Here is a 24023-nt window from a genome sequence, read left to right on the forward strand (position 1 = left end):
ACAAATTCAACAGATGAACGAAAGTGATATTTAAAAGGTTGGGACAAAGCTGTTGAACAATTTCGTCTGGATAAAGTTATTGTTTTTTGGAAGAAAAAAAATAAGTTACTGTTTTCAACAAGCAACTGTCTTACAAATAGAAGAAACAAAGAGACAACTTTTAAAGAATATGAAATGGTGAAGATGTCCTCAAGAACTGAAGACAAATCAACTTGTTGACAGCCAGACAAGTGTTGAACTTGCTCGCTAACGTTAACAATGTGAATAGAGATCGCTTTGCAATCTATTGGACCGCAAGGGACCGTCCGTCACCAATAGCTGATATATTTCATACATTTTGGACGCTTAAGACCGTGATATTACCATTACTTTAGCTAGTTAGGTAGTTAACTAACTCGACAGCTGTGAACTGTGAACAAAGCTTTCTGTCTTGAGTTAAGAGAGGCATTATTTTCCTCAGTAATTATGTTTCCGTTAGATTCGACGTGGAACATTTCATTTGCAGGTTGCGGTTTCTTAGGCATCTATCATATCGGTGTAGCGAGTTGTTTACAGGAACAATGTCCGTTTCTAGTCCATAATGCCCGGCACATCTACGGGGCATCAGCCGGGGCGCTCACCGCCTCCGCGCTGGTCAGCGGAGCTTGTTTAGGTAGGCAGTGATGAACTTTCCTCTATTTATTGCATAGAAATGACACTGTGTGTGTGTCAGTTTATTGTCTTGCTTTGTTGTGTCCCTTGTTGTCCCTTGTTGTGCCTGTGCACTGTCTGTATATCGATTGTCTACTTTTACCCATCCCCTGTTTTCCTTGACATTATCCTTGTGAAATGAGTACACACTATCTATTTCCCCCCAATTGCCAGCAATAGCAATGCTATTGGCTGATAGACCGTCTCTGATATTAACAATATTCTGTACCTTATTGTTTCCTCATCAGGTGAGGCAGGTGCCAACATCATTGATGTGGCCAAGGATGCCCGGAAGCGTTTCCTGGGGCCTATGCACCCATCCTTCAACCTGGTCAAGATCATGCGTAATATGCTGTATAAAACCCTGCCACCCGATGCCCACCATCGTGCCACGGGGAGGCTGGGCATATCACTCACCAGGGTGACCGACGGAGAGAATGTCTTGGTGTCCCACTTTAACAGCAAGGAGGAACTGGTGCAGGTGAGGGTCTCCTACCTCAAACACTGACTTGTTGACAAAGCAGGGTTGAGGTCAATTTAATTTGAATTCCAGTCAATTCAGAAAGTAAACCAAATTACAATTCTGATTCAAAATGTGTCTAATTGAAGGGAATTGGAATTGGAATTTTAATGTACTTCCTGAATTGACTGTAATTTAAATGTAAATGTATTTTACCCCAACTCTGTGACAAAGTTTTTCACGTAGATAAAGAAATGAGGCCTGTCATGCCAAATAATGTCCTCCGGCCAACCAGTATAGCAATGGACGCTTTGGTTCATTACGTAATCCGGTCAGAATGTTGCAAATTCTAGCAACAGCCCTAGCAACAGAAGCCAGAACTCATCAAGGATCTCTCCGTACTTTCCTCCGCTCATCTTTCCCTCGACCCTGACGAGTCTCCCAGTCCCTGCCACTGAAGGTTCTCCCATCTCCACAAAGGAACTCTGGAGCTCTGTCAGAGTGACCATCGGGTTCTTGGTCACCTCCCTGACCAAGGCCCTTCTCCCCCGATTGCTCAGTTTGGCCAGGCAGTCAGCTCTAGGAAGAGTCTTGGTGGTTCCAAACTTCTTCCATTTAAGAATGATGGAGGCCACTGTGTTCTTGAGGGACCTTCAATAATGCAGACATTTTTTGGTACCCTTCCCCACATCTGTGTCTCGACACAATCCTGTCTCGGAGCTCAAAGGACAATTCCTTCCACCTCATGGCTTGGTTTTTTGCTCTGACATGCACTGCCAACTGTGTGACCTTATATAGACAGTTGTGTGCCTTTACAAATCATGTCCAATCAATTGAATTTACCACAGGTGGACTCCAATCAAGTTGTAGAAACATCTCAAGGATGATCAATGGAAACAGGATGCGCCTGAGCTCAATTTTCAGTCTCTTAGCAAAGGGTTTGAATACTTATGTAAACCCGGACGACGCTGGGCCAATTGTGCGCCGCCCTATGGGACTCCCAATCACAGCCGGTTGTGATACAGCCTGGAATCGAACCAGGGTGTCTGTAGTGACGCCTCTAGCAGTGCCTTAGACCGCTGAACCACTCGGGAGCCCACATCAATGATCTCATCTCATAACTATAAACCCAGACATTGACTTGCACAAATAGGATACTCCTGCTGACTCATTGGCTAGGGCAGGTGAGTGTCACAAATAGGATACTCCTGCTGACTCATTGGCTAGGGCAGGTGAGTGTCACAAATAGGATACTCCTGCTGACTCATTGGCTAGGGCAGGTGAGTGTCACAAATAGGATACTCCTGCTGACTCATTGGCTAGGGCAGGTGAGTGTCACAAATAGGATACTCCTGCTGACTCATTGGCTAGGGCAGGTGAGTGTCACAAATAGTGACTTGCTGACAAAGTAGGCTATTTTATGATCTGAAACTGATAGCTATGTGTCTCAGTATTCATGCCTATTAGTTACATACCGGTGGGCACATCCCATAAACTCAGACATTGACCTGAACAAACACTCATTCTGACTGTCTGACAGATAACTGTACTAAAACTCAGAAACATAAACTGACATAAATTGTGAGAGTTCGAGACACAAACAGTACTTGGATCCAGACCTGTTGAGTTCATGTCAGAATGAGTGTGTTTTACGCAGTTATACACACACACACACACACATACACACACACACACACACACACACACACACACACACACACACACACACACACACACACACACACACACACACACACACACACACACACACACTAATTTGTGTTGTTGCAATGTTCTCTAACAATAATACTGCGTTGTGTGTCCTGTGGACTCATAATACTGCGTTGTGTCCTGTGGACTCATAATAATGTGTTGTGTGTCCTGTGGACTCATAATAATGTGTTGTGTGTCCTGTGGACTCATAATAATGTGTTGTGTGTCCTGTGGACTCATAACAATGTGTTGTGTGTCTGTGTCCTGTGGACTCATAATAATGTGTTGTGTGTCCTGTGGACTCATAATAATGTGTCTGTGTCCTGTGGACTCATAATACTGCGTTGTGTGTCCTGTGGACTCATAATAATGTGTTGTGTGTCTGTGTTCTGTGGACTCATAATACTGCATTGTGTGTCCTGTGGACTCATAATAATGTGTTGTGTGTCCTGTGGACTCATAATAATGTGTTGTGTGTCTGTGTCCTGTGGACTCATAATACTGTGTCTGTGTCCTGTGGACTCATAACAATGCATTGTGTGTCTGTGTCCTGTGGACTCATAACAATGCATTGTGTGTTCTTTACCTAGGCGTGTGTCTGCAGTGCTTACATCCCAGTGTACTGTGGACTGATCCCCCCTACACTGCAGGGTGTGGTGAGTACACTACCATCTTATCTTTCTGTGTGTGTGTGTGTGTGTGTGTGTGTGTGTGTGTGTGTGTGTGTGTGTGTGTGTGTGTGTGTGTGTGTGTGTGTGTGTGTGTGTGTGTGTGTGTGTGTGTGTGTGTGTGTGTGTGTGATTAACCTACTGTACGTTCAAAGAGGATATACTTCTCACAATATCAAAACAAACAGATGGATCTTAATTTGATCAGTCTTTTGTTGCTGAGAATTTGCAAACTTGTAGTGGATTCAGGGTTTTAAAAAGTTTTTAAAGTTTTTAAATTTCAGACTTGATTTTCCCTAATGAAAAATGTATCAACCCCTACAAAGAATGTCCATTAGTTATAATCTACATACTAATTAACATTTCCTGTGGCTGCAGGATTATTTTCCTGCTGTAGCAAACTGGCTCAAATTAAGATCTTACATCTGTACATACACTTTTCTGTTGCCAAACAAACCACATGTTTGGTGCAAAAATTAGTTTTGAGAAAGCACAGCTGTTGTCAGTAGCAACAATATCAGAACAGATGTGATCGTTTTCAGAAGTCATTGTTGACTCTCCCCTCATCCCAAATCTTACTGGTCTGTTGCTCCCCTCTCTCCAACTCAGCCTATTGCCCTTTTATCCTGTTCCCTGGCTATGGTTTCCTTGTATTGTTGTCGTTGTCATTGTTCTTGGCTCAGTGTTCTCCTTTTCTACCATCCCTCTCTCTCTGGGTGGATCCCCCTCTTTCACCTTCTATCCTCCCTCTCTCTCTCTCTCTCTCGCTCTCTCTGGGTGGATCCCTCTCTTTCACTTCTATCCTCTCTCTCTCTCTGGGTGGATCCCTCTCTTTCACTTCTATCCTCTCTCTCTCTGGGTGGATCCCTCTCTTTCCCCTCTATCCTCTCTCTCACTCTCTCTCTCTCTCTCTCTCTCTCTCTCTCTCTGGGTGGATCCCCCTCTTTCACCTTCTATCCTCTCTCACTCTCTGGGTGGATCCCTCTCTTTCCCCTCTATCCTCTCTCTCTCTCTCTCTCTCTCTCTCTCTCTCTCTCTCTCTGGGTGGATCCCCCTCTTTCACCTTCTATCCTCTCTCACTCTCTGGGTGGATCCCTCTCTTTCCCCTCTATCCTCTCTCTCTCTCTCTCTCTCTCTCTCTCTCTCTCTCTCTCTGGGTGGATCCCCCTCTTTCACCTTCTATCCTCTCTCTCTCTCTCTGGGTGGATCCCTCTCTGTCATCTTCTCTGGAATATAAGTTAAGTACCCATATGTATTGGCGTTAACATTAGTTCAGAATTAGACGTCATGAGTGGAAGATAGTATTTGTGGAGTTGGACCGGACCATGTCTCAGTTTGGTGCAGGGCTTTCCTAGGACTGGACCATCTCTCAGTTTGGTACAGGGCTTTCCTAGGACTGGACCATCTCTCAGTTTGGTACAGGGCTTTTCTAGGACTGGACCATCTCTCAGTTTGGTACAGGGCTTTTCTAGGACTGGACCATCTCTCAGTTTGGTACAGGGCTTTCCTAGGACTGGACCATCTCTCAGTTTGGTACAGGGCTTTCCTAGGACTGGACCATCTCTCAGTTTGGTACAGGGCTTTTCTAGGACTGGACCATCTCTCAGTTTGGTACAGGGCCTTCCTAGGACTGGACCATCTCTCAGTTTGGTACAGGGCTTTCCTAGGACTGGACCATCTCTCAGTTTGGTACAGGGCTTTCCTAGGACTGGACCATCTCTCAGTTTGGTACAGGGCTTTCCTAGGACTGGACCATCTCTCAGTTTGGTACAGGGCTTTTCTAGGACCGGACCATCTCTCAGTTTGGTACAGGGCTTTTCTAGGACCGGACCATGTCTCTGTTGGGTACAGGGCTTTTCTAGGACTGGACCATCTCTCAGTTTGGTACAGGGCTTTTCTAGGACCGGACCATGTCTCTGTTGGGTACAGGGCTTTTCTAGGACTGGACCATCTCTCAGTTTGGTACAGGGCTTTTCTAGGACTGGACCATCTCTCAGTTTGGTACAGGGCTTTCCTAGGACTGGACCATCTCTCAGTTTGGTACAGGGCTTTCCTAGGATCTATTATTGAGACACGCCAAGCCAACTCTCTCAAGGTTGTCCTCTCCTGTCCTCTGAATGTCTGGACACTGGACCAGACGTCACTGTAGAACACACCCCATGGCCCCCGTCAGTTTTCACACTTCAACCCCACAGGGTATTTACTTAAAGCATGGCAAGATGATGCTTGAGAACTTGCGGTAGTCTTTATATTTTGACATTATAAAGCTTATAATATATTGTCTCACTGACTTAAAATCGTTGGTATTTAGTTATCTCTCTGTGTCTAACTCTCTCCCTCCCTCTCTCTCTCCTTCCCTCCCTCTCTTTCTCCTCCCTCTCTCTCTCTCCTTCCCTCCCTCTCTTTCTCCTCCCTCTCTCTCTCCTTCCCTCCCTCTCTTTCTCCTCCCTCTCTCTCCTTTCCTCCCTCTCTCTCCCTCCCTCTCTCTCTCCTTCCCTCCCTCTCTTTCTCCTCCCTCTCTCTCTCTCCTTCCCTCCCTCTCTTTCTCCTCCCTCTCTCTCTCCTTCCCTCCCTCTCTTTCTCCTCCCTCTCTCTCTCCTTTCCTCCCTCTCTCTCCCTCCCTCTCTCTCTCCTTCCCTCCCTCTCTTTCTCCTCTTTCCCTCCCTCTCTCTCCCCCTCCAGCGTTACGTGGACGGTGGTATCAGTGATAATCTGCCTCAGTATGAGCTAAAGAACACCATAACTGTGTCTCCGTTCTCTGGAGAGAGTGACATCTGTCCTAGAGATAGATCCACCAACATGCATGAACTACGATTCACCAACACCTCCATCCAGTTTACACTCACCAACCTCTACAGAGTGTCCAGAGCTCTGTTCCCCCCTGAGCCACAGGTACACACACACACCTCTACAGTGTCCAGAGCTCTGTTCCCCCCTGAGCCACAGGTACACACACACACCTCTACAGAGTGTCCACCTGGCTACCCCAACCACAGTCAACAGCCCTGCACCCCCCACAGCAACTCGCCCAAGCCTTCCCCATTTCTCCTTCACCCAAATCCAGATAGCTGAAGTTCTGAAAGAGCTGCAAAGTCTGGACCCCTACAAATCAGCCGGGCTAGACAATCTGGACCCTCTCTTTCTAAAATGATCTGCTGAAATTGTTGCAACCCCTATTACTAGCCTGTTCAACAACTATTTTGTATCGTCTGAAATTCCCAAAGATTGGAAAGCTGCCGCGGTCATCCCCCTCTTCAAAGGGGATGACACTCTAGACCCAAACTGCTACAGACCTATATCTATCCTACCCTGCCTTTCTAAGGTCTTCGAAAGCCAAGTTAACAAACAGATTACTGACCATTTCGAATCCCACCGTACCTTCTCCGCTATGCAATCTGGTTTCAGAGCTGGTCATGGGTGCACCTCAGCCACGCTCAAGGTCCTTTACGATATCATAACAGCCATCGATAAAAGACAGTACTGTGCAGCCGTCTTCATCGACCTGGCCAAGGCTTTCGACTCTTGTCAATCACCAGATTCTCATCGGCAGACTCAACAGCCTTGGTTTCTCAAATGATTGCCTCGCCTGGTTCACCAACTACTTCTCTGATAGAGTTCAGTGTGTCAAATCGGAGGGCCTGTTGTCTGGACCTCTTGCAGTCTCTATGGGGGTGCCACAGGGTTCAATTCTCGGGCCGACTCTTTTCTCTGTATACATCAATGATGTCACTCTTGCTGCTGGTGATTCTCTGATCCACCTCTACGCAGACGACACCATTCTGTATACTTCTGGCCCTTCTTTGGACACTGTGTTAACTGACCTCCAGACGAGCTTCAATGCCATACAACTCTCCTTCCGTGGCCTCCAACTGCTCTTAAATGCAAGTAAAACTAAATGCATGCTATTCAACCGATCGCTGCCCGCACCTGCCCGCCCGTCCAGCATCACTACTCTGGACGGTTCTGACTTAGAATATGTGGACAACTATAAATACCTAGGTGTCTGGTTAGACTGTAAACTCTCCTTCCAGATTCACATTAAGCATCTCCAATCCAAAATTAAATCTAGAATCAGCTTCCTATTTCCCAACAAAGCATCCTTCACTCATGCTGCCAAACATACCCTCGTAAAACTGACCATTTACAAAATAGCCTCCAACACTCTACTCAACAAATTGGATGCAGTCTATCACAGTGCCATCCGTTTTGTCACCAAAGCCCCATATACTACCCACCACTGCGACCTGTACACTCTCGTTGGCTGGCCCTCGCTTCATATTCGTCGCCAAACCCACTGGCTCCAGGTCATCGATAAGTGTTTGCTAGGTAAAGCCTTATCTCAGCTCACTGGTCACCATAGCAGCACCGACCCGTAGCACGCGCTCCAGCAGGTATATTTCACTGGTCACCCCCAAAGCCAATTCCTCCTTTGGTCGTCTTTCCTTCCAGTTCTCTGCTGCCAATGACTGGAACGAACTGCAAAAATCACTGAAGCTGGAGACTCATATCTCCCTCACTAACTTTAAGCACCAGCTGTCAGAGCAGCTCACAGATCACTGCACCTGTACATAGCCCATCTGTAAACAGCCCATCTATCTACCTCATCCCCATACTGTATTTATTTATTTATTTATCTTGCTCCTTTGCACCCCAGTATCTCTACTTGCACATTCATCTTCTGCACATCTACCACTCCAGTGTTTAATTGCTATATTGTAATTACTTCGCCACCATGGCCTATTTATTGCCTTATCTCCCTTATCTCACCTCATTTGCACTCACTGTATATAGACTTATTGTATTATTGACTGTATGTTTTGTTTATTCCATGTGTAACTCTGTGTTGTTGTTTGTGTCGCACTGCTTTGCTTTATCTTGGCCAGGTCACAGTTGTAAATGAGAACTTATTCTCAACTAGCCGACCTGGCTAAATAAAGGTGAAATAAATAAAAAGTGTTCAGAGCTCTGTTCCCCCCTGATCCACAGGTACTGTAGCTCACAGACATACTTAACGGACACTATTATCCAAATAGACTTACAGACTGTATACATGTTTCAGTCAGTGATCACTGGGGGTATTGAACCCATGACCTTTGACTTGCTAGTGCCATAGTTTTACCAACTGAGCCACCAGGCAGACAGACATGACCTCTGAATGTGTCTCTGGGAAGATGTCTAATGTGTCTGTCTGTGTTTGTTTCAGGTTATGAAGGCCATGTGTAAACAGGGGTACAAAGATGCTCTTCACTTTCTAAAGAAGAACGGTAAGAGACCTTTATATTAGTTCTATTATTCTATACTACATCAGGCTCGGTATAGAGTAGTTATATTATTATATACTAGATCAGGCTTGGTATAGAGTAGTTATATTATTATATACTAGATCAGGCTTGGTATAGAGTAGTTATATGACTCTATACTAGATCAGGCTTGGTATAGAGTAGTTATATGACTCTATACTAGATCAGGCTTGGTATAGAGTAGTTATATTATTATATACTAGATCAGGCTTGGTATAGAGTAGTTATATTATTAAATACTAGATCAGGCTTGATATAGAGTAGTTATATTATTATATACTAGATCAGGCTTGGTATAGAGTAGTTATATGACTCTATACTAGATCAGGCTTGGTATAAAGTAGTAATATGACTCTATACTAGATCAGGCTTGGTATAGATTAGTTATATTATTATATACTAGATCAGGCTTGGTATAGAGTAGTTATATTATTAAATACTAGATCAGGCTTGGTATAGAGTAGTTATATTATTATATACTAGATCAGGCTTGGTATAGATTAGTTATATTATTATATACTAGATCAGGCTTGGTATAGAGTAGTTATATTATTAAATACTAGATCAGGCTTGGTATAGAGTAGTTATATTATTATATACTAGATCAGGCTTGGTATAGATTAGTTATATTATTATATAGTAGATCAGGCTTGGTATAGAGTAGTTATATTATTAAATACTAGATCAGGCTTGGTATAGAGTAGTTATATTATTATATACTAGATCAGGCTTGGTATATAGTAGTTATATTATTAAATACTAGATCAGGCTTGCTATAGAGTAGTTATATTATTAAATACTAGATCAGGCTTGCTATAGAGTAGTTATATGACTCTATACTAGATCAGGCTTGGTATAGATTAGTTATATTATTATATACTAGATCAGGCTTGGTATAGATTAGTTATATTATTATATACTAGATCAGGCTTGGTATAGATTAGTTATATTATTAAATACTAGATCAGGCTTGGTATAGAGTAGTTATATTATTAAATACTAGATCAGGCTTGGTATAGAGTAGTTATATTATTAAATACTAGATCAGGCTTGCTATAGAGTAGTTATATTATTAAATACTAGATCAGGCTCGGTATAGAGTAGTTTTACAAGTGAGAATGAATTGTCAGAAAGGCACTAGGAAATGACTGACAAATGTCCAACCAAAGATATAAACTGTGTGTGGTTTGGCTGTCTTGGTCGTGTGTGTGTGTGTGTGTGTGTGTGTGTGTGTGTGTGTGTGTGTGTGTGTGTGTGTGTGTGTGTGTGTGTGTGTGTGTGTGTGCGTGTGCGTGTGCGTGTGTGTTTGCTTGACTGTGTTTTTTAATGTTTCAGGACTGTTGAATCACCAAGGACCCCACAGACCTCTAATAGCCGATGGTGAGGAAGATGACGTCATCGAGGATGATGATGATGATGATGAAGAACACGTGGACCGTCTTGTACAGAACGAGATCAGACCCATTGAGAAAGAGTCAGTGGTGGCCCCCGCCGAGTCCAAATCCAACATCGAGGATCATATCTTTGAACACCTGCCACCCAGACTACACAAAGGTAGGATGGAACGCACCAAAATAATACATCAGATTAATAATACATTGTATTTAAGCACCTTTAAAAAAAAATAACAAGGACAGTGTACAGCTATAAAGAGAGGAAAACAGAAAAATGGATAAAAAAACGAACACAAACACCGCTAAATATTAGTGATGTATTGTTGTCATGTATTTAGAACATACACAGTGGATCCCCCTAACATACACAGTGGATCCCCTAACATACACAGTGGATCCCCCTAACATACACAGTGGATTCCCCTAACATACACAGTGGATCCCCCTAACATACACAGTGGATTCCCCTAACATACACAGTGGATCCCCTAACATACACAGTGGATTCCCCTAACATACACAGTGGATCCCCCTAACATACACAGTGGATCCCCTAACATACACAGTGGATCTCCTAACATACACAGTGGATCCCCCTAACATACACAGTGGATTCCCCTAACATACACAGTGGATTCCCCTAACATACACAGTGGATCCCCTAACATACACAGTGGATTCCCCTAACATACACAGTGGATTCCCCTAACATACACAGTGGATTCCCCTAACATACACAGTGGATCCCCTAACTTACACAGTGGATCCCCTAACATACACAGTGGATCCCCTAACATACACAGTGGATCCCCTAACATACACAGTGGATCCCCTAACATACACAGTGGATCCCCTAACATACATGATCAGGGGAGATGTCAACTTCTCAGCGCAAGGCCTTTCTCCAGACCAGTCTCCAGACCAGTCTCCAGACCAGTCTTCAGACCAGTCTCAAGACCAGTCTCCAGACCAGTCTCCAGACCAGTCTCCAGAGGAAGTCTCAGAAAAACCCTACACTACTGAAGAATATCCAACCAACCAGAGAATGGTGTAGAGAAGAAGCTGGCCAATCAGATCTCTTGCTCTTGTTTCTACTATAGTTGTAGCCATAGGTTAGGGGATCCACTGTGTAACCCAGGCCTTGTTAGGTTAGGGGATCCACTGTGTAACCCAGGCCTTGATAGGTTAGGGGATCCACTGTGTAACCCAGGCCTTGTTAGGTTAGGGGATCCACTGTGTAACCCTGGCCTTGTTAGGTTAGGGGATCCACTGTGTAACCCAGGCCTTGTTAGGTTAGGGGATCCACTGTGTAACCCAGGCCTTGATAGGTTAGGGGATCCACTGTGTAACCCAGGCCTTGTTAGGTTAGGGGATCCACTGTGTAACCCTGGCCTTGTTAGGTTAGGGGATCCACTGTGTAACCCATGCCTTGTTAGGTTAGGGGATCCACTGTGTAACCCAGGCCTTGCTAGGTTAGGGGATCCACTGTGTAACCCAGGCCTTGTTAGGTTAGGGGATCCACTGTGTAACCCAGGCCTTGCTAGGTTAGGGGATCCACTGTGTAACCCTGGCCTTGTTAGGTTAGGGGATCCAATGTGTAACCCTGGCCTTGCTTCAACTATTTTCTGCAATGGGGAATGTGAGTGAGTCAGTCAGCCAGCCAGCCAGCCAGCCAGTCAGCCAGCCAGTCAGCCAGTCAGCCAGCCAGTCAGCCAGTCAGCCAGCCAGTCAGCCAGCCAGGCAGCCAGTCAGCCAGTCAGTCAGCCAGTCAGCCAGCCAACCAGTCAGCCAGTCTGTAGTGAGTTGTCCTCTCTGTCTCCCTCTGTATTTATTGTGGTGTATTGTAGTCTATATGACGTTAGTGAGTTGTCCTCTCTGTCTCCCTCTGTATTTATTGTGGTGTATTGTAGTCTATATGACGTTAGTGAGTTGTCCTCTCTGTCTCCCTCTGTATTTATTGTGGTGTATTGTAGTCTATATGACGTTAGTGAGTTGTCCTCTCTGTCTCCCTCTGTATTTATTGTGGTGTATTGTAGTCTATATGACGTTAGTGAGTTGTCCTCTCTGTCTCCCTCTGTATTTATTGTGGTGTATTGTAGTCTATATGACGTTAGTGAGTTGTCCTCTCTGTCTCCCTCTGTATTTATTGTGGTGTATTGTAGTCTATATGACGTTAGTGAGTTGTCCTCTCTGTCTCCCTCTGTATTTATTGTGGTGTATTGTAGTCTATATGACGTTAGTGAGTTGTCCTCTCTGTCTCCCTCTGTATTTATTGTGGTGTATTGTAGTCTATATGACGTTAGTGAGTTGTCCTCTCTGTCTCTCTCTGTAGCTCTGGTGGAAGCCTGCAAGGAGAGATACAGTCTGGCCCAGTCGCTAAGCAACCTGCTGCCAGTCAGGATGGCGACGGCTATGATGCTTCCATACACCCTTCCCCTGGAGTCTGCTCTGTCTATGACTGTTAGGTAAGACTAGACCCTGGAGTCTGCACTGTCTATGACTGTTAGGTAAGACTAGACCCTGGAGTCTGCTCTGTCTATGACTGTTAGGTAAGACTAGACCCTGGAGTCTGCACTGTCTATGACTGTTAGGTAAGACTAGACCCTGGAGTCTGCTCTGTCTATGACTGTTAGGTAAGACTAGACCCTGGAGTCTGCACTGTCTATGACTGTTAGGTAAGACTAGACCCTGGAGTCTGCTCTGTCTATGACTGTTAGGTAAGACTAGACCCTGGAGTCTGTACTGTCTATGACTGTTAGGTAAGACTAGACCCTGGAGTCTGCTCTGTCTATGACTGTTAGGTAAGACTAGACCCTGGAGTCTGCACTGTCTATGACTGTTAGGTAAGACTAGACCCTGGAGTCTGCACTGTCTATGACTGTTAGGTAAGACTAGACCCTGGAGTCTGCTCTGTCTATGACTGTTAGGTAAGACTAGACCCTGGAGTCTGCTCTGTCTATGACTGTTAGGTTAGACTAGACCCTGGAGTCTGCTCTGTCTATGACTGTTAGGTAAGACTAGACCCTGGAGTCTGCTCTGTCTATGACTGTTAGGTAAGACTAGACCCTGGAGTCTGTCTTTTCTAATGGCCTGTCTCTTCTGTCAGACTGTTAGAGTGACTGTATTACTATGTATTACTAATGGCCTGTCTCTTCTGTCAGACTGTTAGAGTGACTGTATTATTATATATTACTAATGGCCTATCTCTTCTGTCAGACTGTTAGAGTGGCTGTATTATTATGTATTACTAATGGCCTGTCTCTTCTGTCAGACTGTTAGAGTGACTGTATTACTATGTATTACTAATGGCCTGTCTCTTCTGTCAGACTGTTAGAGTGACTGTATTATTATATATGACTAATGGCCTGTCTCTTCTGTCAGACTGTTAGAGTGGCTGTATTATTATATATTACTAATGGCCTGTCTCTTCTGTCAGACTGTTAGAGTGGCTGTATTATTATATATTACTAATGGCCTGTCTCTGTCAGACTGTTAGAGTGGCTGTATTATTATATATTACTAATGGCCTGTCTCTTCTGTCAGACAGTTAGAGTGGCTGTATTATTATATATTACTAATGGGCTGTCTCTGTCAGACTGTTAGAGTGGCTGTATTATTATATATTACTAATGGCCTGTCTCTTCTGTCAGACTGTTAGAGTGACTGTATTATTATATATTACTAATGGCCTGTCTCTGTCAGACTGTTAGAGTGGCTGTATTATTATGTATTACTAATGGCCTGTCTCTTCTGTCAGACTGTTAGAGTGGCTGTATTATTATATATTACTAATGGCCTGTCTCTGTCAGACTGTTAGAGTGGCTGTATTATTATATATTACTAATTGCCTGTCTCTTCTGTCAGACTGTTAGAGTGACTGTATTATTATATATTACTAATGGCCTGTCTCTTCTGTCAGACTGTTAGAGTGGCTGTATTATTATGTATTACTAATGGCCTGTCTCTTCTGTCAGACTGTTAGAGTGACTGTATTACTATGTATTACTAATGGCCTGTCTCTTCTGTCAGACTGTTAGAGTGACTGTATTATTATATATTACTAATGGCCTGTCTCTTCTGTCAGACTGTTAGAGTGGCTGTATTATTATGTATTACTAATGGCCTGTCTCTTCTGTCAGACTGTTAGAGTGACTGTATTACTATGTATTACTAATGGCCTGTCTCTTCTGTCAGACTGTTAGAGTGACTGTATTATTATATATGACTAATGGCCTGTCTCTTCTGTCAGACTGTTAGAGTGGCTGTATTATTATATATTACTAATGGCCTGTCTCTTCTGTCAGACTGTTAGAGTGGCTGTATTATTATATATTACTAATGGCCTGTCTCTGTCAGACTGTTAGAGTGGCTGTATTATTACATATTACTAATGGCCTGTCTCTTCTGTCAGACAGTTAGAGTGGCTGTATTATTATATATTACTAATGGCCTGTCTCTGTCAGACTGTTAGAGTGGCTGTATTATTATATATTACTAATGGCCTGTCTCTTCTGTCAGACTGTTAGAGTGACTGTATTATTATATATTACTAATGGCCTGTCTCTGTCAGACTGTTAGAGTGGCTGTATTATTACATATTACTAATTGCCTGTCTCTTCTGTCAGACTGTTAGAGTGACTGTATTATTATATATTACTAATGGCCTGTCTCTGTCAGACTGTTAGAGTGGCTGTATTATTATATATTACTAATGGCCTGTCTCTTCTGTCAGACTGTTAGAGTGGCTGTATTATTATATATTACTAATGGCCTGTCTCTTCTGTCAGACTGTTAGAGTGACTGTATTATTATATATTACTAATGGCCTGTCTCTGTCAGACTGTTAGAGGTGCTGTATTATTATATATTACTAATGGCCTGTCTCTTCTGTCAGACTGTTAGAGTGGCTGTATTATTATATATTACTAATGGCCTGTCTCTTCTGTCAGACTGTTAGACTGGCTGTATTATTATATATTACTAATGGCCTGTCTCTTCTGTCAGACTGTTAGAGTGGCTGTATTATTATATATTACTAATGGCCTGTCTCTGTCAGACTGTTAGAGTGGCTGTATTATTATATATTACTAATGGCCTGTCTCTGTCAGACTGTTAGAGTGGCTGTATTATTATATATTACTAATGGCCTGTCTCTTCTGTCAGACTGTTAGAGTAACTGTATTATTATATATTACTAATGGCCTGTCTCTTCTGTCAGACTGTTAGAGTGACTGTATTATTATATATTACTAATGGCCTGTCTCTTCTGTCAGACTGTTAGAGTGGCTGTATTATTATATATTACTAATGGCCTGTCTCTTCTGTCAGACTGTTAGAGTGGCTGTATTATTATATATGACTAATGGCCTGTCTCTTCTGTCAGACAGTTAGAGTGGCTGTATTATTATATATTACTAATGGCCTGTCTCTGTCAGACTGTTAGAGTGGCTGTATTATTATATATTACTAATGGCCTGTCTCTTCTGTCAGACTGTTAGAGTGGCTGTATTATTATATATTACTAATGGCCTGTCTCTTCTGTCAGACTGTTAGAGTGACTGTATTATTATATATTACTAATGGCCTGTCTCTGTCAGACTGTTAGAGTGGCTGTATTATTATATATTACTAATGGCCTGTCTCTTCTGTCAGACTGTTAGAGTGGCTGTATTATTATATATGACTAATGGCCTGTCTCTTCTGTCAGACTGTTAGAGTGACTGTATTATTATATATTACTAATGGCCTGTCTCTGTCAGACTGTTAGAGTGGCTGTATTATTATATATTACTAATGGCCTGTCTCTGTCAGACTGTTAGAGTGGCTGTATTATTATATATTACTAATGGCCTGTCTCTGTCAGACTGTTAGAGTGGCTGTATTATTATATATTACTAATGGCCTGTCTCTGTCAGACTGTTAGAGTGGCTGTATTATTATATATTACTAATGGCCTGTCTCTTCTGTCAGACTGTTAGAGTGACTGTATTATTATATATTACTAATGGCCTGTCTCTTCTGTCAGACTGTTAGAGTGACTGTATTATTATATATTACTAATGGCCTGTCTCTGTCAGACTGTTAGAGTGGCTGTATTATTATATATTACTAATGGCCTGTCTCTTCTGTCAGACTGTTAGAGTGGCTGTATTATTATATATTACTAATGGCCTGTCTCTTCTGTCAGACTGTTAGAGTGACTGTATTATTATATATTACTAATGGCCTGTCTCTGTCAGACTGTTAGAGTGGCTGTATTATTATATATTACTAATGGCCTGTCTCTTCTGTCAGACTGTTAGAGTGGCTGTATTATTATATATGACTAATGGCCTGTCTCTTCTGTCAGACTGTTAGAGTGACTGTATTATTATATATTACTAATGGCCTGTCTCTGTCAGACTGTTAGAGTGGCTGTATTATTATATATTACTAATGGCCTGTCTCTGTCAGACTGTTAGAGTGGCTGTATTATTATATATTACTAATGGCCTGTCTCTGTCAGACTGTTAGAGTGGCTGTATTATTATATATTACTAATGGCCTGTCTCTGTCAGACTGTTAGAGTGACTGTATTATTATATATTACTAATGGCCTGTCTCTTCTGTCAGACTGTTAGAGTGACTGTATTATTATATATTACTAATAGCCTGTCTCTTCTGTCAGACTGTTAGAGTGACTGTATTATTATATATTACTAATGGCCTGTCTCTGTCAGACTGTTAGAGTGGCTGTATTATTATGTATTACTAATGGCCTGTCTCTTCTGTCAGACTGTTAGAGTGGCTGTATTATTATGTATTACTAATGGCCTGTCTCTTCTGTCAGACTGTTAGAGTGACTGTATTATTATATATTACTAATAGCCTGTCTCTTCTGTCAGACTGTTAGAGTGACTGTATTATTATATATTACTAATGGCCTGTCTCTTCTGTCAGACTGTTAGAGTGACTGTATTATTATATATTACTAATGGCCTGTCTCTTCTGTCAGACTGTTAGAGTGACTGTATTATTATATATTACTAATGGCCTGTCTCTTCTGTCAGACTGTTAGAGTGACTGTATTATTATATATTACTAATGGCCTGTCTCTTCTGTCAGACTGTTAGAGTGACTGTATTATTATATATTACTAATGGCCTGTCTCTTCTGTCAGACAGTTAGAGTGGCTGTATTATTATATATTACTAATGGCCTGTCTCTGTCAGACTGTTAGAGTGGCTGTATTATTATATATTACTAATGGCCTGTCTCTTCTGTCAGACTGTTAGAGTGGCTGTATTATTATATATTACTAATGGCCTGTCTCTTCTGTCAGACTGTTAGAGTGGCTGTATTATTATATATTACTAATGGCCTGTCTCTTCTGTCAGACTGTTAGAGTGGCTGTATTATTATATATGACTAATGGCCTGTCTCTTCTGTCAGACAGTTAGAGTGGCTGTATTATTATATATTACTAATGGCCTGTCTCTGTCAGACTGTTAGAGTGGCTGTATTATTATATATTACTAATGGCCTGTCTCTTCTGTCAGACTGTTAGAGTGGCTGTATTATTATATATTACTAATGGCCTGTCTCTTCTGTCAGACTGTTAGAGTGACTGTATTATTATATATTACTAATGGCCTGTCTCTGTCAGACTGTTAGAGTGGCTGTATTATTATATATTACTAATGGCCTGTCTCTTCTGTCAGACTGTTAGAGTGGCTGTATTATTATATATTACTAATGGCCTGTCTCTTCTGTCAGACTGTTAGAGTGACTGTATTATTATATATTACTAATAGCCTGTCTCTTCTGTCAGACTGTTAGAGTGACTGTATTATTATATATGACTAATGGCCTGTCTCTTCTGTCAGACTGTTAGAGTGACTGTATTATTATATATTACTAATGGCCTGTCTCTTCTGTCAGACTGTTAGAGTGACTGTATTATTATATATTACTAATGGCCTGTCTCTGTCAGACTGTTAGAGTGGCTGTATTATTATATATTACTAATGGCCTGTCTCTGTCAGACTGTTAGAGTGGCTGTATTATTATATATTACTAATGGCCTGTCTCTGTCAGACTGTTAGAGTGGCTGTATTATTATATATTACTAATGGCCTGTCTCTGTCAGACTGTTAGAGTGACTGTATTATTATATATTACTAATGGCCTGTCTCTTCTGTCAGACTGTTAGAGTGACTGTATTATTATATATTACTAATAGCCTGTCTCTTCTGTCAGACTGTTAGAGTGACTGTATTATTATATATTACTAATGGCCTGTCTCTGTCAGACTGTTAGAGTGGCTGTATTATTATGTATTACTAATGGCCTGTCTCTTCTGTCAGACTGTTAGAGTGGCTGTATTATTATGTATTACCAATGGCCTGTCTCTTCTGTCAGACTGTTAGAGTGACTGTATTATTATATATTACTAATAGCCTGTCTCTTCTGTCAGACTGTTAGAGTGACTGTATTATTATATATTACTAATGGCCTGTCTCTTCTGTCAGACTGTTAGAGTGACTGTATTATTATATATTACTAATGGCCTGTCTCTTCTGTCAGACTGTTAGAGTGACTGTATTATTATATATTACTAATGGCCTGTCTCTTCTGTCAGACTGTTAGAGTGACTGTATTATTATATATTACTAATGGCCTGTCTCTTCTGTCAGACTGTTAGAGTGACTGTATTATTATATATTACTAATGGCCTGTCTCTTCTGTCAGACAGTTAGAGTGGCTGTATTATTATATATTACTAATGGCCTGTCTCTGTCAGACTGTTAGAGTGGCTGTATTATTATATATTACTAATGGCCTGTCTCTTCTGTCAGACTGTTAGAGTGGCTGTATTATTATATATTACTAATGGCCTGTCTCTTCTGTCAGACTGTTAGAGTGGCTGTATTATTATATATTACTAATGGCCTGTCTCTTCTGTCAGACTGTTAGAGTGGCTGTATTATTATATATGACTAATGGCCTGTCTCTTCTGTCAGACAGTTAGAGTGGCTGTATTATTATATATTACTAATGGCCTGTCTCTGTCAGACTGTTAGAGTGGCTGTATTATTATATATTACTAATGGCCTGTCTCTTCTGTCAGACTGTTAGAGTGGCTGTATTATTATATATTACTAATGGCCTGTCTCTTCTGTCAGACTGTTAGAGTGACTGTATTATTATATATTACTAATGGCCTGTCTCTGTCAGACTGTTAGAGTGGCTGTATTATTATATATTACTAATGGCCTGTCTCTTCTGTCAGACTGTTAGAGTGGCTGTATTATTATATATTACTAATGGCCTGTCTCTTCTGTCAGACTGTTAGAGTGACTGTATTATTATATATTACTAATAGCCTGTCTCTTCTGTCAGACTGTTAGAGTGACTGTATTATTATATATGACTAATGGCCTGTCTCTTCTGTCAGACTGTTAGAGTGACTGTATTATTATATATTACTAATGGCCTGTCTCTTCTGTCAGACTGTTAGAGTGGCTGTATTATTATATATTACTAATGGCCTGTCTCTGTCAGACTGTTAGAGTGGCTGTATTATTATATATTACTAATGGCCTGTCTCTGTCAGACTGTTAGAGTGGCTGTATTATTATATATTACTAATGGCCTGTCTCTGTCAGACTGTTAGAGTGGCTGTATTATTATATATTACTAATGGCCTGTCTCTTCTGTCAGACTGTTAGAGTGACTGTATTATTATATATTACTAATGGCCTGTCTCTTCTGTCAGACTGTTAGAGTGACTGTATTATTATATATTACTAATGGCCTGTCTCTTCTGTCAGACTGTTAGAGTGGCTGTATTATTATATATTACTAATGGCCTGTCTCTGTCAGACTGTTAGAGTGACTGTATTATTATATATTACTAATGGCCTGTCTCTTCTGTCAGACTGTTAGAGTGGCTGTATTATTATATATTACTAATGGCCTGTCTCTTCTGTCAGACTGTTAGAGTGGCTGTATTATTATATATTACTAATGGCCTGTCTCTGTCAGACTGTTAGAGGTGCTGTATTATTATATATTACTAATGGCCTGTCTCTTCTGTCAGACTGTTAGAGTGGCTGTATTATTATATATTACTAATGGCCTGTCTCTTCTGTCAGACTGTTAGAGTGGCTGTATTATTATATATTACTAATGGCCTGTCTCTGTCAGACTGTTAGAGTGGCTGTATTATTATATATGACTAATGGCCTGTCTCTTCTGTCAGACAGTTAGAGTGGCTGTATTATTATATATTACTAATGGCCTGTCTCTGTCAGACTGTTAGAGTGGCTGTAGTATTATATATTACTAATGGCCTGTCTCTTCTGTCAGACTGTTAGAGTGGCTGTATTATTATATATTACTAATGGCCTGTCTCTTCTGTCAGACTGTTAGAGTGGCTGTATTATTACATATTACTAATTGCCTGTCTCTTCTGTCAGACTGTTAGAGTGGCTGTATTATTACATATTACTAATTGCCTGTCTCTTCTGTCAGACTGTTAGAGTGACTGTATTATTATATATTGCTAATGGCCTGTCTCTGTCAGACTGTTAGAGTGGCTGTATTATTATATATTACTAATGGCCTGTCTCTTCTGTCAGACTGTTAGAGTGGCTATATTATTATATATTACTAAAGGCCTGTCTCTGTCAGACTGTTAGAGTGGCTGTATTATTATATATTACTAATGGCCTGTCTCTGTCAGACTTTTAGAGTGGCTGTATTATTATATATTACTAATGGCCTGTCTCTGTCAGACTGTTAGAGTGACTGTATTATTATATATTACTAATGGCCTGTCTCTGTCAGACTGTTAGAGTGGCTGTATTATTATATACTACTAATGGCCTGTCTCTTCTGTCAGACTGTTAGAGTGGCTGTATTATTATATATTACTAATGGCCTGTCTCTTCTGTCAGACTGTTAGAGTGACTGTATTATTATATATTACTAATGGCCTGTCTCTGTCAGACTGTTAGAGTGACTGTATTATTATATATTACTAATGGCCTGTCTCTTCTGTCAGACTGTTAGAGTGACTGTATTATTATATATTACTAATGGCCTGTCTCTGTCAGACTGTTAGAGTGACTGTATTATTATATATTACTAATGGCCTATCTCTTCTGTCAGACTGTTAGAGTGACTGTATTATTATATATTACTAATGGCCTGTCTCTGTCAGACTGTTAGAGTGACTGTATTATTATATACTACTAATGGCCTGTCTCTGTCAGACTGTTAGAGTGACTGTATTATTATATATTACTAATGGCCTGTCTCTGTCAGACTGTTAGAGTGGCTGCCTGATGTTCAGGAGGATGTTGGATGGATCAGGGAGCAGGTCGTTAAGGTGTTGCAGTGTGCTGTGAACCGGGCCACCAAGACTGTCTCTGCAAAGTAAGGATTCAGACACACAAACAAACAGACAGACACAGACAGAAACAGACAGAAACAGACAGAAACAGACAGACAGACAGACAGACAGACAGACAGACAGACAGACAGACAGACAGACAGACAGACAGACAGACAGGCAGGCAGGCAGACAGACAGGCAGACAGACAGACAGACAGACAGACAGACAGACAGACAGGCAGACAGGCAGGCAGACAGACAGACAGACAGACAGACAGACAGACAGACAGACAGACAGGCAGGCAGACAGACAGGCAGGCAGGCAGACAGGCAGACAGACAGACAGACAGACAGACAGACAGACAGACAGACAGACAGACAGACAGACAGACAGACAGACAGACAGACAGACAGACAGAAAGACAGCAACAGACAGCAGACTGAAACAGACAGCAGACTGAAACAGACAACAGACTGAAACAGACAGCAGACAAACAGACAGACAGACAAACAGACAGAAACAGACAGACAGACAGACAGACAGACAGACAGACAGACAGACAGACAGACAGACAGACAGACAGACAGACAGACAGACAGACAGACAGACAATGGCCAGACAGACAGACAGACAGACAGACAGAAACAGACAGACAGACAGAAACAGACAGAAACAGACACACAGACACAGACAGACACAGACAGACAGACAGACAGACAGACAGACAGACAGACAGACAGACAGACAGAAACAGACAGACAGACAGACAGACAGACAGACAGACAGACAGAAACAGACAGAAACAGACACACAGACACAGACAGACAGACAGACAGACAGACAGACAGACAGACAGACAGACAGACACAGACAGACAGACAGACAGACAGACAGACAGACAGACAGACAGAAACAGACAGACAGACAGAAACAGACAGACAGACAGACAGACAGACAGACAGACAGACAGACAGACAGACAGACAGACAGACAGACATTCTCACTTACTGTTTGTAAACATTTTTATGATCAATTTGTATTGCTGTTTCACACAAACAACAACCAGAAGTCTGACTTCAGCGTGGTCTGAGAAGAATGTCTTTCTCTACCGCTGGTAGAGACACCTGAAGTCTAATGAGTCTCTCTCTTCAGCTGTTACTACCAGTTGGAGCTGCGCCACTGCCAGTCCCTGCCTGCCCAACTCAACCCTGCCAGACTGCTCCCTAGCTGGGTGAGAGGAGGCAGCTCCTCTGTCCTGGATGTTATCGGTCGTCTGGACCAGTACCAGAGGCAGCTGCTGCCGGGCTCCTTCTGTGTCAACCTGGACCTCCAGGGCGCCTTATACACCAGCGGGACCCCAGGCCCAGGAAGATGCCCTAAAGCTGGGGAAGGAAGACCAGGACCAGCCCTGGCCCCTATGGCCTCCATGATAGACCCAGAGGAGGTAGAGGGGATGGGGCTGATGATGAGGAGGCTCAATGAAAACCATAACTCTACTCCATCCTCACTCTAATATTATAATGTATCCCTAAAGAAAAGGACGAGGGTGGACTGTAAATTAGGGCGTGTCCAGAGGGTAAATTAGGGAGTGTCCAGAGGGTAAATTAGGGTGTGTCCAGAGGGTAAATTAGGGAGTGTCCAGAGGGTAAATTAGGGTGTGTCCAGAGTGTTAATTAGGGAGTGTCCAGAGGGTAAATTAGGGAGTGTCCAGAGGGTAAATTAGGGTGTGTCCAGAGGGTAAATTAGGGAGTGTCTAGAGGGTAAATTAGGGAGTGTCCAGAGGGTAAATTAGGGAGTGTCCAGAGGGTAAATTAGGGTGTGTCCAGAGGGTAAATTAGGGAGTGTCTAGAGGGTAAATTAGGGAGTGTCCAGAGGGTAAATTAGGGTGTGTCCAGAGGGTAAATTAGGGAGTGTCTGGAGGGTAAATTAGGGAGTGTCCAGAGGGTAAATTAGGGTGTGTCCAGAGGGAAAATGAGGGTGTGTCCAGAGGGAAAATAGGGTGTGTCCAGAGGGTACATTAAGCGAAACCCACGTTCAGTACACTGAGCCAAACCCACGTTCAGTACACTGAACCAAACCCACGTTCAGTACACTGAGCCAAACCCACGTTCAGTACACTGAACCAAACCCACGTTCAGTACACTGAACCAAACCCACGTTCAGTACACCGAGTCAAACCCACGTTCAGTAGACTGAACCAATCCCACATTCAGAACACTGAACCAAACCCACGTTCAGTACACCGAGCCAAACCCACGTTCAGTACACCGAAACAAACCCACGTTCAGTAGACTGAACCAAACCCACGTTCAGTACACTGAACCAAACCCACGTTCAGTACACCGAACCAAACCCACGTTCAGTACACCGAACCAAACCCACGTTCAGTACACTGAACCAAACCCACGTTCAGTACAC

At 42.3% G+C, this 24023-nt stretch overlaps 1 protein-coding gene across 1 annotated transcript; it reads left to right on the forward strand.

Moving 5' to 3' along the window:
* pnpla2 (patatin-like phospholipase domain containing 2) lies at window positions 1-24023 on the forward strand. The gene is made up of 9 exons (XM_038999152.1): window positions 1-652; window positions 939-1171; window positions 3454-3519; window positions 6214-6423; window positions 8735-8795; window positions 10167-10385; window positions 12558-12690; window positions 21536-21646; window positions 22758-24023. The coding sequence occupies exons 1-9, from the start codon at window positions 466-468 to the stop codon at window positions 23116-23118; spliced, it is 1581 nt and encodes a 526-aa protein (XP_038855080.1). The 5' UTR covers window positions 1-465; the 3' UTR covers window positions 23119-24023.

The sequence above is a fragment of the Salvelinus namaycush genome, chromosome 8 (assembly GCF_016432855.1).
Source record: "Salvelinus namaycush isolate Seneca chromosome 8, SaNama_1.0, whole genome shotgun sequence".
NCBI classification, from domain to species: Eukaryota; Metazoa; Chordata; class Actinopteri; order Salmoniformes; family Salmonidae; genus Salvelinus; species Salvelinus namaycush.